The sequence below is a fragment of the Haliotis rubra genome, unplaced genomic scaffold (genome assembly GCF_003918875.1).
Source record: "Haliotis rubra isolate DU_JTF1 unplaced genomic scaffold, ASM391887v1 Scf60, whole genome shotgun sequence".
NCBI classification, from domain to species: domain Eukaryota; kingdom Metazoa; phylum Mollusca; class Gastropoda; order Lepetellida; family Haliotidae; genus Haliotis; species Haliotis rubra.
The window spans coordinates 1815135-1829569 of NW_025767302.1; the positions used below are offsets into that span (position 1 = coordinate 1815135).

General features: G+C 39.5%; 1 protein-coding gene across 1 annotated transcript in view; it reads right to left on the bottom strand.

Moving 5' to 3' along the window:
- The window catches only part of LOC124255463 (putative molluscan insulin-related peptide(s) receptor), a 50317-nt gene that overhangs the window by 4818 nt on the left and 31064 nt on the right, over positions 1 to 14435 (bottom strand). The window contains exons 8-24 of the mRNA XM_046689381.1: positions 11376 to 11499; positions 10904 to 10957; positions 10444 to 10619; positions 9130 to 9300; positions 8553 to 8745; positions 7825 to 8134; positions 6930 to 7017; positions 5740 to 5891; positions 5202 to 5370; positions 4539 to 4638; positions 4109 to 4173; positions 3736 to 3878; positions 3500 to 3564; positions 3025 to 3157; positions 1756 to 1915; positions 981 to 1110; positions 362 to 496 (exon numbers count right to left, since the gene is read on the bottom strand). Of these exons, the coding sequence (XP_046545337.1) occupies positions 362 to 496; positions 981 to 1110; positions 1756 to 1915; positions 3025 to 3157; positions 3500 to 3564; positions 3736 to 3878; positions 4109 to 4173; positions 4539 to 4638; positions 5202 to 5370; positions 5740 to 5891; positions 6930 to 7017; positions 7825 to 8134; positions 8553 to 8745; positions 9130 to 9300; positions 10444 to 10619; positions 10904 to 10957; positions 11376 to 11499 (2368 nt within the window). The remainder of the gene's footprint in view (positions 1 to 361; positions 497 to 980; positions 1111 to 1755; positions 1916 to 3024; positions 3158 to 3499; positions 3565 to 3735; positions 3879 to 4108; positions 4174 to 4538; positions 4639 to 5201; positions 5371 to 5739; positions 5892 to 6929; positions 7018 to 7824; positions 8135 to 8552; positions 8746 to 9129; positions 9301 to 10443; positions 10620 to 10903; positions 10958 to 11375; positions 11500 to 14435) is intronic.

A 14435-nucleotide genomic window follows, 5' to 3' on the forward strand; every position in this document is an offset into this window, starting at 1 on the left:
CATCAGTAGGCGGGATTAGTATTCAGACTTGCCAATTTCTTTTCTAGCCCTATATTATCCAATTTATCAATGAAATACATTTTTCCTTTGTTATATATTCAGAGTTTCCCCAACTACCTAAAAAATACTATACTATACCTTTTGTATATTTTTCAGGAAAATAGCCCGAACATAGTCCTTTCTATTATCAAAGTGCAAATATACACGAATTCAAAGTGATGATTCGTACTTAGCACTGAAATGATTTTAACACAAGGCTACATGCACCCATTTATTTACAAAATAATTGTGAAAAAAATATAACAGACTGAACATAATGACTTTGTTTTCAATTGTATGGTAAATAAATGCATCAACTCACATCTTTTCAGGGCAGCCATCCGGTTTCTCCATATATCTACCATCAGATACATATTTTAATACTTCCTCATTTGACAGTCCTTGATAAGGCTGAGCAGCCAGCGTAGCCATCTCCCACAACACAACACCATACGACCTGGAATGAGTAACCATATAATGTCTCAACAGAAGCTACAGAGATGAAGTTTAAGTTTCATAAATCGATTCATTTCAGTTTCAAAGGTTCAAGAACTATATTTATCATTAGAACACTAATCATACATCACTGTAACTTAAATGTACCATATGTACTTAACTTTTGATATAATACAATATTATTTCTTTATTTGCTTGACTTACGTCATTAGAACAAGAAGATGTAATGAATGCAGTATCTCAATCTCCTTATCAAAAGTTCAATAGTTCAGACCATCTACAGCTAACACAATACCACTTTTGGTTAAATCAAAGAAGAAAACATGAGCAGCCACGTGTCTCTGAAATTATTGTGAGAGTAATAATGTAAATAAGTTTTAATTAGTATATCATCAAGTAGACATCATGAAGAGATGTTTATGCTTCTGAAGAAGACAAAAGGAACACAATCAACATTGACCAATTCACGAAAATTTCCAACGTACCATACGTCTGACATGGTTGTAAATATGCCATCTTTAAGGGACTCAGGGGCCATCCAGCGGACAGGGAGCAGGCCTTTCCCACCTTTACGGTAGTAGTCAGTCTCATATATGTCTCTTGTCATTCCGAAATCTGTAAAATGTCATGCCAAATAATAACAACTATGTCAACAGTTAATTTTGGAGAAAAAATCCCCACTGGTAAGCAACCCCTTGTTTTGTTACATATAAATCAGACAATCCCTCCTGGGGCTGTACTCACAACACTACGGTGTTGCTAGGATCATCAATATTAACATCAACTTCACACCTACATTTGTCGGACACATTTTGACTAAAATATGACATTCAATTCAATGCTTAAATATGATTGTTGAATGACACCACTGCTGGAAGTTACCACTGACAATTTAATGTAGATCCTTGGGATTTTAACAACAAAACCAAGCAACTTCTCTAAAATTATAATCAATTCTTTTCCCCCTTCAATTCACTACATGATCACATATATATATCATCTTAAAGAATTGGTCATCTATTCTAGGGGAGCAATGTGTGTGCAGGGATTGGTTTTATGACCCCATCATTATATGCAACAATGTCTCAAGCACTCCATACTTACGTCACATTTTCATGAACCCCCCTCTCCAATGATAATTATCAGTCTCTAAAAAATATATAAATTTGTTATTTGCTAAACTGTGGCCTTTTTTGTTCATAAACTTCCATCCCTATAATAAATGACAAGTTTCAAAGACAACTATCATTTAATTCTTACCTCCAATTTTCACAGTCCTGTCATCAGCAACCATACAGTTCCGAGCTGCGAGATCACGATGCACAAATTTCTTGTCAGCCAAGTAAGCCATTCCATCAGCTATCTCACCAGCCATTTGCAAAATCTGTTTCAGAGTTGGTGGTAATCTGCCCATGTTTTCCTGAGAAAAGAAATATATGAATAAGAATATATCAGCCGCTTGGAAAATACAATCTACAACCAGAAACGAGCAGCAGAATGACATTTTGAAAAAATCACCAAGTATTTGTAACACCACTAACTTATGGTAAGTGAAATGCTTGCATACTATATACTAGACTAATACACTCATGGATGTAGTGACATTATTAGAAAGTTCCAGGTACTTTTGGCTCAACAGCTTCACTTCTGGGTTTGGAAAAACATACCTAACACAAGACCATATAAAAACAGGTCTCATTCATGTAGCTAACTGAATGAGAGAAAAAAACCCTTTAATTTCATATTCATATCACATGCTCACATATCTCTGAATGCAATCATAAGCTTGGAATAAACTGTGATACAAACATGGGTTGGTTCAATACACAAAACTGCCATATAGCTGGAATATTGCTGAGCGCAGCGTAAAACTAAACTCTCACTCACTCACCCAATGCACAAAACCACATTCAAGAATGACATCCACAGGGTTCCAGTGACCTTGAACTCATTGAAGGACACTCAATATATCAATGACCTATGAAAGCTGCATGTGTAACAAATTCCATCCAACTGTTATGAAAACTTCTATAATTATAGTGAACATACTACAATTTGGAGTGTAAGACTTTGCAATCACTCTCAAGGTCTTACTCTTCAACCTTAAATACTAATGACAATTTTTTCATGAGCACTGCAAAGCTATCTAGAATATACATGAAACATTATATCCCATCAACAGATATTCAATAGTATATGAAGCTCATTGAAAGGTGAATGTGACTAACTACACCCGAAAAAGCATGTAATAAAAAATGGCAACCATACTTCCATTATAACTTTTTGTGACCTTGACCTTATACATAGGTTACATACTACCTTTTCAGAGCTCAGCCACCCCAAAAAGAACACATCTACTAAGTTTTTTCTTTCAAGCCATATTCACACTTTGATTGTGAGTATGACCCTTGCCCTTGCCAAGACAGAAAGAAGACATACACGACATGGCATCTGTTATGTACAAACACCACATGGTTTTGAAAACAAAAAGAGGCGGATATGGCAATAACATTTTGTTACTTGTATTACCTCTTCATCAGGTCTATGCAATCGAAGAAAATTCTTGAGGTCACCTTGACCCATCAATTCCATGATCACAAGGGCAGGTTGACCCTTGGACACAACACCCAGTAATCTCACTACATGATGGCACGAAAAGGACCTGAAAAATATTGTGTTAATTACATTTATGTCACACATATTAATGCCTGGTTGTAAATTTTCGAAATAACAATCACAGAACAACTTCAGGCTATATGCCTTGAGAACTGGTCACTGTGCCAGATGCCATCATTACTGGTCTGAGCTGTAAATCAGTAGCACCCTTCCTTTAACAATTTAGTGCCATGCAGCAAAAACAACTCTGTCCATACTTAGGGCTAATCAAAGATTGTTAATTCAAAACATGACATTACATAGGCTCAAAATGTCACAGATTAGCATGAAATAGATTTCACACTCAACAAAACCTAATGTGTATTTGCAAAATGCTTGCATTACTTACTTCATAGTAGATGCTTCTTTGAGAAACATCATCCTCTCATGCCAGCCAGCACTATCATTTACAGTCTGAAACAAAGTGGGAAAACATTTTACATTTGATCAGAAAACACTCACTAATAGTATGAATGGGTCGATGTTCCAAAGAAACATATGGAAGATCTGGCTAGAAAAGGGCTTGTTTTACCTCTCACCATACATTGTAAAATGAAAAGCAACATTTGAATATGTATCAGTTACCTTTACAGCAACCTTGACTTCATCACTGGAACCACCAATGTCTTTGCCAACACCTTCATACACCATGCCAAAAGATCCCTGGCCCAGTTCTCGAATAAGCTTGATTTTGTCCCGACTCATTTCCCAATCATCTGCTATGTAAACTAGAAAAAAGGAGACAAAAATACAGTTGTATACATGTGTTGATTTTTGTTTAATATGACCCTGGACAGTCAAGCACACAATTAGTTAGCAACTTTTGGAAATTTTGCAACTCACACTGTCAAAATTAATCTTCCAGCATGCAACAAATATACACACAATACAGTCGCACACTGAAGAAATTCAAAACATCATCTAATATTTCCAAATTAACAAAAAATACAATTATTACCATCTGCTGAAGGAACATATCCTGGATTCATGGAGATTGTTGTCACATCAGGATCCTTTGCAAACCTGGGACAATATATGGAAAAGATGTTTGATGTTCGTTTCTATTACAAAAGGGCATCAATTCCTATGCACGTATCACTACTTATATGACCTCCATTAAAGCTGTGTTTTCACAAACTGTGATAACCTACGATCTCAGGAAATCAAAGCAAGAGAAGTAGATATATAGGTGGTAATAAAAACATGAGTGAGGGAGTGATTATGTTAACCTCCCCGACCCATACGTTACAGTAACATGTCTATAACCAAAATTGGGAAACCATCAAGAGCAGCGATGCTTCCCTGCCTTTATCATAAGAAATTTTGTTTATTTTAGATATTGATGTAAGATCTTTTTTCAGTCAAATGACAGCAAAAGAGATACTCACTTGCTCTTGGCCACAAACCATACAATAATGATTGTGATAATGATGACCAGCAAAACTCCAATCACTGCTGCAGCTATTACGGCTTCGTTTGTTGTCCGCACTGTCAAAAGAACCAGAAACAAATGAAATAACAGTCAGTTCAACATTTTCCCAAATTAGAGTGAGTGAGTGACCATAGTTCTATGCCACACTAAGCAATATTCCAGCTATATGGCGACAGTCTGTAAATAATCAAGTCTAGACCAGATAATACAATGATCAACAGCATGAGCATCAATCTTCACAAATTAGGATACGATGACATGTGTCAACCAAGTTAGCGAGCCTGACAACTCAATCCTGTTAGTCTCCGCTTACGACAAGTATGGGTTACTGAAGATCAATTCTAACCCAGATCTTCACTGGTTTCCAAAATTAGAAGGAAATACTAAAATCATAGTAACTTCATAAGGCACTTAGAGAGCATTTCTTTAACTGTTTCAAATGTAAACTTCATTAGCACCACACATATCAATACTTTCACCTTCAAGAAAGTAACATACACTTTTTTCGACGGGATAACACAACTCAAAAACCATTGTCACTGTATTGAAGTATGCCATCATATTCCTAATCTTAGCACATCCAACACAAATCCAATAAATGTCAGCTTGTTTTGCTCACCATCAAGTTCAGGCACCACAAAGAAGAAGGGCTGTGTGAATGACCCATTCCCCGCCAGAGATGTGGCTTTGATGCGAAAAGAATAATTCCCAGGGTTGAGTCGCTGAAACTTGTAGCCCCCTAATTTTCTATATTCCTTATGAGTGAAACAGATACGTGTTGGCTCAACCTGAAATTTGAAAAAATAACAAAAATTTGAATTAAAAAAAATATAATTGGTGTGTTCTCTTATGCTTCCTAACCAAGACTTGAACTCAAAAGTTTTAAGTAACGTGACTGGATTTATACTTTGTATCAGTAATGCAAGAATAAAATTGATTGGGATATTATTGAATTGGCAGCAATGTGGCCAATTAGGTACAACTCAGTTATCCCAACAACGTAAAATCCTTTCATCAGACATCAAAGGAAATATTCCACAACTTAGCTACAAAAGCAAAGGCATTAGGTGCCAATGCTTCAGCCGAGACAGAAAGAACTATGCATAAGCATAATATATATCATGCTTTGATTGATGTGATGCCATTGAGTTACTTACATCAGCAGTAGAAATCTTCTTGTATTCTATCTGGAATGTGATGATGACACCATTTGGGTTCTCTGGAGACTTCCATGTAACCAGGATGTCTTGTGTTTTGTTTGTTGACTTGACTATCTTGACGGTTGACGCATTCACATTATCTGATGTAGCTGTAAATGAATAGATAGTGTACACTATGACTGGATGAAATCATCACAAAAGAACATATGCTTCTATTTGACCTACCTTCGACATTAAGACACTGTTACTGCTTTACCTACGGATCCTTTCACATTCCATAAATACGGAACAAAAAATGTTACTGGCTGCCAAACAAACATCGCCAATACTTCAGTATCACCCATGCGCAGTTCCGGTCAAGCACAATTCCGGTATTTTTTCCCACAGTATTTGACAACAATAAAGGACAGCAAAAGAAAATTCTTCATGGTAAGTAATATAAGAGAAAAATTAAAGATAAAGTTATGAACCCTATAATATATTTTTAACTTTGTCAGGGGGATGTCACACGATCTATATACTAGCAAGTTCAAGTTCACAAAAGTCATTAACTGTTTCAATCCCTATCAATCTACAGTAAAAAAAATACTCAACTAGTCACACTTTCAATTATTCACTGTTATTTATGACATATTATTTCACGAATGACATGAGAAATTCTGAAATGGCGATAACTGTTACAGTTGTGAGAAAACATCTATTTGTACTGCCATGATTCCCTTCCACAGCATCATATAAAGACACAATTGGTGGCAGTGAACAGGCTGGATACATCGGTGATTGGCTAATTAAGTATCATAATTAATTCTGTTTCATTAATTTAACGAACGTCAGAGTTATCTGTAAATACCGCTAAAATATGGCAATAACTGTTCGGCAGCCAGGGGATCAGAAATATTTTGGATGTTCTTTTAATGAACTAAAAACATTCATTTTAAATAAGCTATTTACCCTAAATGTTTTGGTTCAGTACGATAAATGACATAGCATATTTTACAAAGTCCTGGAATCAATGAAGTTTGATTCACAAAACATTTCCCCCAGCTATTAGTGTTTGATAGCATGAACGACTGTCCACAGCATTGTGGTATGATAACATACATCTGCCAACATGATCAGCCAACAGAGATTACTGTGCATCTAGTGTGAACCTGAATCCTCTCAGGCACCTTGTACTGAAAACTTACTTGATGGCAGTGTTCTGGCTGTGGCTATAGCTCGGCTACTACAATACTTGATCCCTGTGGCTGGGTCTGTTTCTTGACATGCTAATACCTATGTAACAAAACACATAACTCATAACGTAACAGTTTTCCTACATATGGTCATCACAAGAAGCAATGAGTGAGTGAGTGAGTGAGTGAGTGAGTGAGTGAGTAAGTATGGTTTTACGCCACTTTTAGCAATATTCTAGCAATACCATGGCAAGGGACACCAGAAATGGGCTTCACACATAGCCCCCATGTGGGGAAATTGAACTCAGGTCTTCAGTTTGACGTGCGAACGCTTTAACCACTAGGCTACCCCACCACCAAAGAAGCAATAAGGAACAAATTCTACAAGGAAATCATACTTCTCAATAGCAAGTAAAGCCAACAGAGAAATTTGTAATTTTTTGGGTGGGCGAGTGAGTTTAGCTTTACGCCACACTCAGCAATATTCCAGCTATATGATCAACAGCATGAGCATTGATCTACACAACTGGGATAAGATGATGTGTCAGCCAAGTCAGCGAGCCTGAACATCCGATCCCCTTAGTCCCCTCTTACGACTAGCATGGGTTACAGAAGATCAATTCTAACCCAGATCTTCACAGGTCCGTAATATTTTGGGGCATACTTGATCACAAATGCTTCATCAAAATAAAATTTGAAATGGTAATGGCATAAAACAGAAGATAAAATGTTTCCCCAAAAAATCTTGGGGACCATGTGATTTCAACACTTTTACTTGGACGTTTTAATAGTTAATGAATTTTTCTACATGGAAAACAAATGATATTTGCAACAGAATACCAATCATTCTTTTCAATTCACATCATATTGTACCATCTATTGGAAACATCTGATAAACATAACAAACCTGAATATTGTATTCTTGAAAATGACCCAAATTGGGGATCACAATTTCAGTTCCATAAACAGTAATCTGATTGAAGACAGGTCTAGTACTGTTATCAGAGTTGTTATCAGCCGTGGAGTTGTTCCTTTCATCAGCTGATTGACTGTTATCAGCACGAGTCACATTTTTGCTATCACCAGCAACCTTCTTCTTATCCAGTGTCACTTTCTTAGCTTCTTTTTTATCAGGTACATTGGGGGTTATTGGATCCCTTTCCATTGGTTCATCATCTGGGGTGTTATCTCTTTTCTTACGGTTGGACAACTCCGGCCTATAAAAAGCAAGATCATTAATGAAATTTATTTTATGAATCTAAATGATACATGCCTTCTTTTTATAACAGAGACTTACACATTCAGCAAAATTCTTTGGGATTTGTGCTCAACTAACTTCATTGTCACCTCTACAATACATGTATTTTAAAGTCCATACTGCATTCCAATGATGTAAAATGCCTCTACCTGCTTCTAAGCACCAGACACATGACATCCTATCCTTACAAACAGCTTTCTGCAATTCTGCAGACCCACTCAGGAATCTCTGGATTGATGTAGATATACAGCCAGAAACTGCCACTAGTTTTAACTACATACGCAATGGTTTAGACAAACACAGAACAATCACAGAACACTTACTGATTTGTATTTAATTTAAAAACAGTCTTTTTTTTTGTGGCTTCAGTGATTTACCTTTTTGTATATATCCTATCATGAAGGTCATTCTCAAATTCAATCTGCTGTTGACGCTGCCTCTGCTGTTCCTCGAGAGTTCTCTTGGACTTAGGGCACTGACAACATTGGCCATCTTTTGTCATCGTCTGGTTGATGTACTTAGTCTTCTCATCATGGATTTTCACCTTACGCTTCTTCGGCATCAGGATAGCTGGAAATTGAAATAAACAACACACCTCATTAATAAAATGTAAATATAACTCCAAACTGTTTATTTTACAACATTAAATGAGGTAATGTATTTTACCACCAGTCGATTCAAACATTACATCTAACTAGACAGAGCTTGTGAACCATAACACCAAGTATTGTTGCCTACCTCAGATGAACTTACTAGCCGAGTCAAACATTGCTGCCCTTTCATACCTCTTTTAGCTTGCAGTACTTTCTCACTTGAAACATGATATTCTGATCCATGGAATTCACAGAGAATAATCTTTACCAATGTGTGCAAAAGACACTTGAAGTAAGCTTGAAAACAATTATGGACTAAAAGCCATTACAGAAACCTTGTATTCCATGACAGTCCACTTACGGTTATCACAATAATCTCTCTTGTCAAAGGCTTCTGTTTCCAGTTCCTGAAGTTGCCAGTAGACATAGTAATGGGTAACATTGCCATTGGGACGTTTTGGTGGGTTCCAACGTACACGCAGTTCTCCCTGTTCTTCAGAATATACTTCCAAATCAGTGGGAGTAGTCGGCTCTGAAATCAAATTTATATCTTGTTCAGAAACAATTGACAGGGTGTGTGAAAGGATGTTTACTTAACATGCTATTGTCAGTAACATTTCAATGTCGCAGAAACCTGTTACGTAACCTATACTGCTGCAAACATAATGGGGTGACAACATACATCTTTTGATGATGAGGAGGAAAGGTTATAGATACTGATTCATCGAACATACTGAACAGGCAATGACTTGCATTGTGATCCTGATGATAAAGAAGAATCAACACAGTCCACATTTTGGTCGATGAAATAGGCAGGCCATATCAACACAGGTATGTGTTTATGTGTACTCACTATCACTGAAACAGTGCAATGTGCAGAATAAAAGATACAGAATCATAACAATGGTAATATCTCTGGAAATAATCAGCTGAAAAAATAAAACAACTAGTACTGTGACTATGCAAGAAACAATAGACACTTGTAGAATTTTGCATATAACCAGAAACTATGCATAACGCACATGGGTTTTACATGTGATAGTAAACTTGTCACAGAGATGGGAATCATCCCTAGCAAGAATGAAACCCATTTTTCACATGTGGGCCTGTCTGCATCACAAACATATCAATGTCTACCAGTTAGTGAAATTAGTTTCAATTGAACCCATTCAGGGATTCCATTTGTTCATTTTCTAGGACATTGAGATTTCTGATCGTCACCATCCTAAAGAGTTGATCCAATCAGGAAATGTTACAGAAGAACATCTTTTCAAAAGCTGATGAAATCCTGAAAATATCATTACGTCATTTGTCTCAGTAGGTGAAGAGTGGGTTTATATTTCATATTTCAGTCATATTGTGACATCATTTGTTTCAAGCAAAATCCTTACCATTACAACATCAGATACTAACCTCAGATCTCAACGAGACGTCGCCAATGTTGACTGACTGAGTGAGTTTGGTTTTACGCCGCATTTAGCTATATTCTACCAACATCAGGGCGGGGAACACTAGAAATGGGCTTCACACATTGTACCCATGTGGGGATTCGAACCCGGGTCTTCGGTGTGACGAGCCAACGCTTTAACCACTTGGCTACCCCACCGCCCCCGCCAATGTTGAAGAGACACAACTGAATATTGTGAAACACAAAGACAGCAAAGAAAACACTCACTAGATGGGTGGGTTGTGAAGAACATAAGTTCACTGTTAGCTGCTTCATTGGCTGTGGCGAGTGAGTAGGTTTGGATATAGGCAGCATACTGAGTCCATGGTTTGAGTCCAAACACCAACTCCACTATGTTGTTTGGATCTTTATAGTCGTCAGGGTTTGCATCATATGTCTTCCAGCTGCAGATGCAATGATGAGGTCTCAAACATTTTTGGATAGAATAATCTCCTTTTTTAACAAAACACTGATTGGGAGTGAATCGTATGTTTAAAATGCTATATCTGTCTCTGGTATAATTTTGTATGCATAAACACCTTCACTTATCCTTATCTATCTATATTTGGTGTGAAATTTTCAATCAGCAACAGCATTAACATCTTAATAGGGTAGATATAAAATAAATGCCGTTCTCTAAGGATAGAGGTATGCGAATTTCCAAGACATATTATTCCCATACACTTACGTTGTATCCATGCAAGCATCTCGACCTTGGTAAATGTTCACATCCTTGGATTTTCTGTAGACAAAAGGAACCATATCATAATTACTGGTGAAGAACATCATACACATATCTTTAGCCACAGCTGCTAGGACATCTTCATGCTTGTTTCTATGAATTTCAGTTTCTAAGATACAAATTTCAAAACTTTCAAAGCTTTGTTTCCATTTCTTTTCCCTTGCATTTGTTTTCTTTCGTTTTAATAGCATGAAACATTTTATCAAGATACAGTTCTTAATACAAATATTCTCAAACAGAACCGTTACCTCAAAGATTCTTTCAGATTTGTTTACAACCAGATGCACCATCAAACACTCAGTTAGGTCATAAACCAGTTTCTGACAGTCAAGAAAATATCCAGTTTACAATCCACAGGCAACATTGACAATATGCCTTTTTAGGAAAGCAATCCCATCACACATAATGGAGTACTTACGCTTCCCTGTAGTTGATAACATAGCTAAGCAGCTGACGACTATCAGCCTGCTCAAACCTTTGCCAGCGAAGAATAGCAAAATTTGGTCCCACACGAACATCAAGATCCATCTTTTTCACAGAACCTGCAATCAAAAGTATTCAAAAAGGTTGGTTCTGTGTGACAGTTTACACCCCAAAATGTTGAAATAAAAAGGAAAAAGCAGGTAAACCACAACTTCTTTCATGTAAATCTGGAAAGTTTTGTAAGCATTTAAGTACCACAAAAATTGCGAAACATTCTCTCAATCTTCTAAGACAGCATATTCATTTTAATCCCTTCCACATATTGTCAAACAACCAGTGTGTGATTAAATGAACAATCTGTCACATCTTGTGTTTTTTATTACACAATCCCACATTGTCACTCAGTGTCATTACTGAATCAGCAAAGCGCAGCCACAACTTATCTTGCTTACATCACACTGTGAAGTAGTCCAGTCACTGACTTTCAATTTCATCATGCCATTTCCTACTAATGTGTGAGCAGAAGTATCTTTTGTTTTTGCAATATTAACAGAGAGTTGCAGTTGAGACTATTGTCAGCCGCATAAAACTTAACCAAACCTGAAGAGGTTTTCAATTCTTTGAAGAGAGTCGCCCTTGGGGTACATATATGCATTTTCTGCGCTGAAAATTGTTCACTGATTTATTCAGCAGAAGGAATGATGATATTGGGCCTAGGTGCTTACCTGGTTGGCGCGCATGCATAGTGGGAGGTAACTCCACGCATGCCAGGTGGGTAAGCATATAATAGATAAAAAGATTTTATTTATAATAAATCAGTGAACAGAATTGCGGGAGCTGGAGAGCCTTTATTTCAAGGGGCGACTCTCTTCAAAGAATTGAAAACCTCTTCAGGTTTGGTTAATTCTTTTCATAGAGATCGTCCCTTGGGGTACATATATGCATAAACACAGACTCCCAAAGACCGGAGGCCAGGAGGAGGGAATTCTGTTAAAGTACACACAAATAGCGATCATTAAGAATAATGTAACAGACGCCACAATCACTCACCTGATACATGTCCCGTTTTGAGCTTCGAGCTGATGAGAGGCATGATGGGAGGGTAACCAACAGGGAGGAAAGGTACTGAGAGTCGACCTTATGGTCTCGCAGGTTAAGCATAATGAGAACGCACAAAGCGCATATCAATAAACGTAAACAACCCCACCCACCTTATGGTCTATCAGAGAGAGCATCGATCACGGGGAAAAACACTCACTACCGACCATAGTGAGCCGAGTGCCCTGACCGAAAGTGAGCCTTCAACCCCTCAGGGGGAGGCTCGCCCTTAGCCTGATAGGCAGCACAAATGACCGATACAAGCCAGCGAGACAGGGTCTGTTTGCTCGCTGGCACCCCAGCCTTCCCGCCACCGTAACAGCAGAACAGATGGGTACCCATACGGATCCCTTGTGTTCGTTTGATATAGACCTTGAGAGTCTTTCGGACATCCAACGGGTGAGTGCTCGTAGGAGAGGTCCCCGATGTGGAAGGCTGGGTGAGAGTAGGAAGTTCGATAGGAGCTGTCACAAGGAAAGCGTGATCGACCTCGGGCGGTAAGTATCAGGGAGGCGAATACTGACACGATCTGAATGGAACACAGTCAGCGCCGGGTCTGACAACATAGCATGTAAGTCGCCAACCCTACGCCCAGATGTTACCGCCACCAGAAATACAGCCTTCCATGCTAACAACTGAATGGAAATAGCCGATAGACGTGAGAACGTAGGACCGTACAGCCAATCGAGCACAATTGACAAATCCCAAGGTGCGCCAGCTAAAAAGCGCTGTACGAGAGGGTGCTGCCCCAGAAGAGCACCATCGACAGGGGTGTGAAAAGTGGAAATAGCGGTGGAGTAGCCACGAATGGTCGAAGCCGCCAGGCCTTCTTCCAAACGAGCTTGCAAAATCTCTAATACTCGGACTAAATCCGCAGAAAAGGGATCTGCAATCCCCTATCTGAACACCAGCGCGCATAGCGGGACCACCTATCCTCATACTGAACGTTTGTCGAATCCCGCCTCGAAGCCAGAATTGTGTCTGCAACTGCTGCAGGAATTCCGCGTGCTTCGAGGTTAGACCTGACAGAGGCCAAGCCACCCACTGAATCCTTGGATTGGGGTATGGCGCGCCGTTCTGAGTGAGAATGTCCGGTCGCAAAGGTAATAGGACAGGAGGCTGAGCCAGAAACCTGAGAATTACCGGAAACCAGCTCTGTGACGGCAAAAGCGGTGCCAGTAGCACAAGCAGCCGAGCTGGCTGGTGGGACAGCTGGGAGAGGACCCGGGGAATGAGTGGTAACGGCGGGAACGCCCAGAGCACTTTGCCCGTCCAATCCAGCAGGAAGGCATCGGAAGCCAACGCCCTCTGGTCCGGTATTCGAGAGCAGAACACTGACACAAACAGATCCACCTGGAACGATCCGTACAACTGGGAGATAACTCTGAATATCTGCCGGTCGAGCATCCACTCGTGCGGGGCCAGGATCCGGCGAGAGAGAGCGTCTGCTCGCGACGTTCTCCAGCCACGGAGATAAAAGGAGAACCTGAAGGTCGCACTGGTCGCGCAGAGGAGAAAGTCCCACGCCTCCAGAGCGCTTAGGACACCGCGTGCCGCCTTTGCTTCAGGATGTACATCATGGCCCGTCACGGTTGTCCAACTGAAGATCGAACCACCTGGCCCTGAACATGCTCCCAGAAGAGAAACCAACCGCACGCTCTCAGTTCCAACACGTTGATGTGAAGGCGGGCTTCGCCGACCAGAGTCCGGACACCGACAGACTGCCCAGAACACACCCCAGCCCTGTGAGGGACGCATCGGTTTGAACTGTAAGAGCTGGCGTTGAGATTTCCAAAGGGACCCCCTTGGAGAGATTCCCGACATTGGTCCACCACTGAAGGTGAGGAGACAACCACCCGGGGACTGTGAGACTCTGCTCCAGGTCCTCCGAGTGAGCCCACAGACTCGCCAAAGCTTGCTGTATAGGGCCCATCCTCAACCGCGCCCGCCACACTAC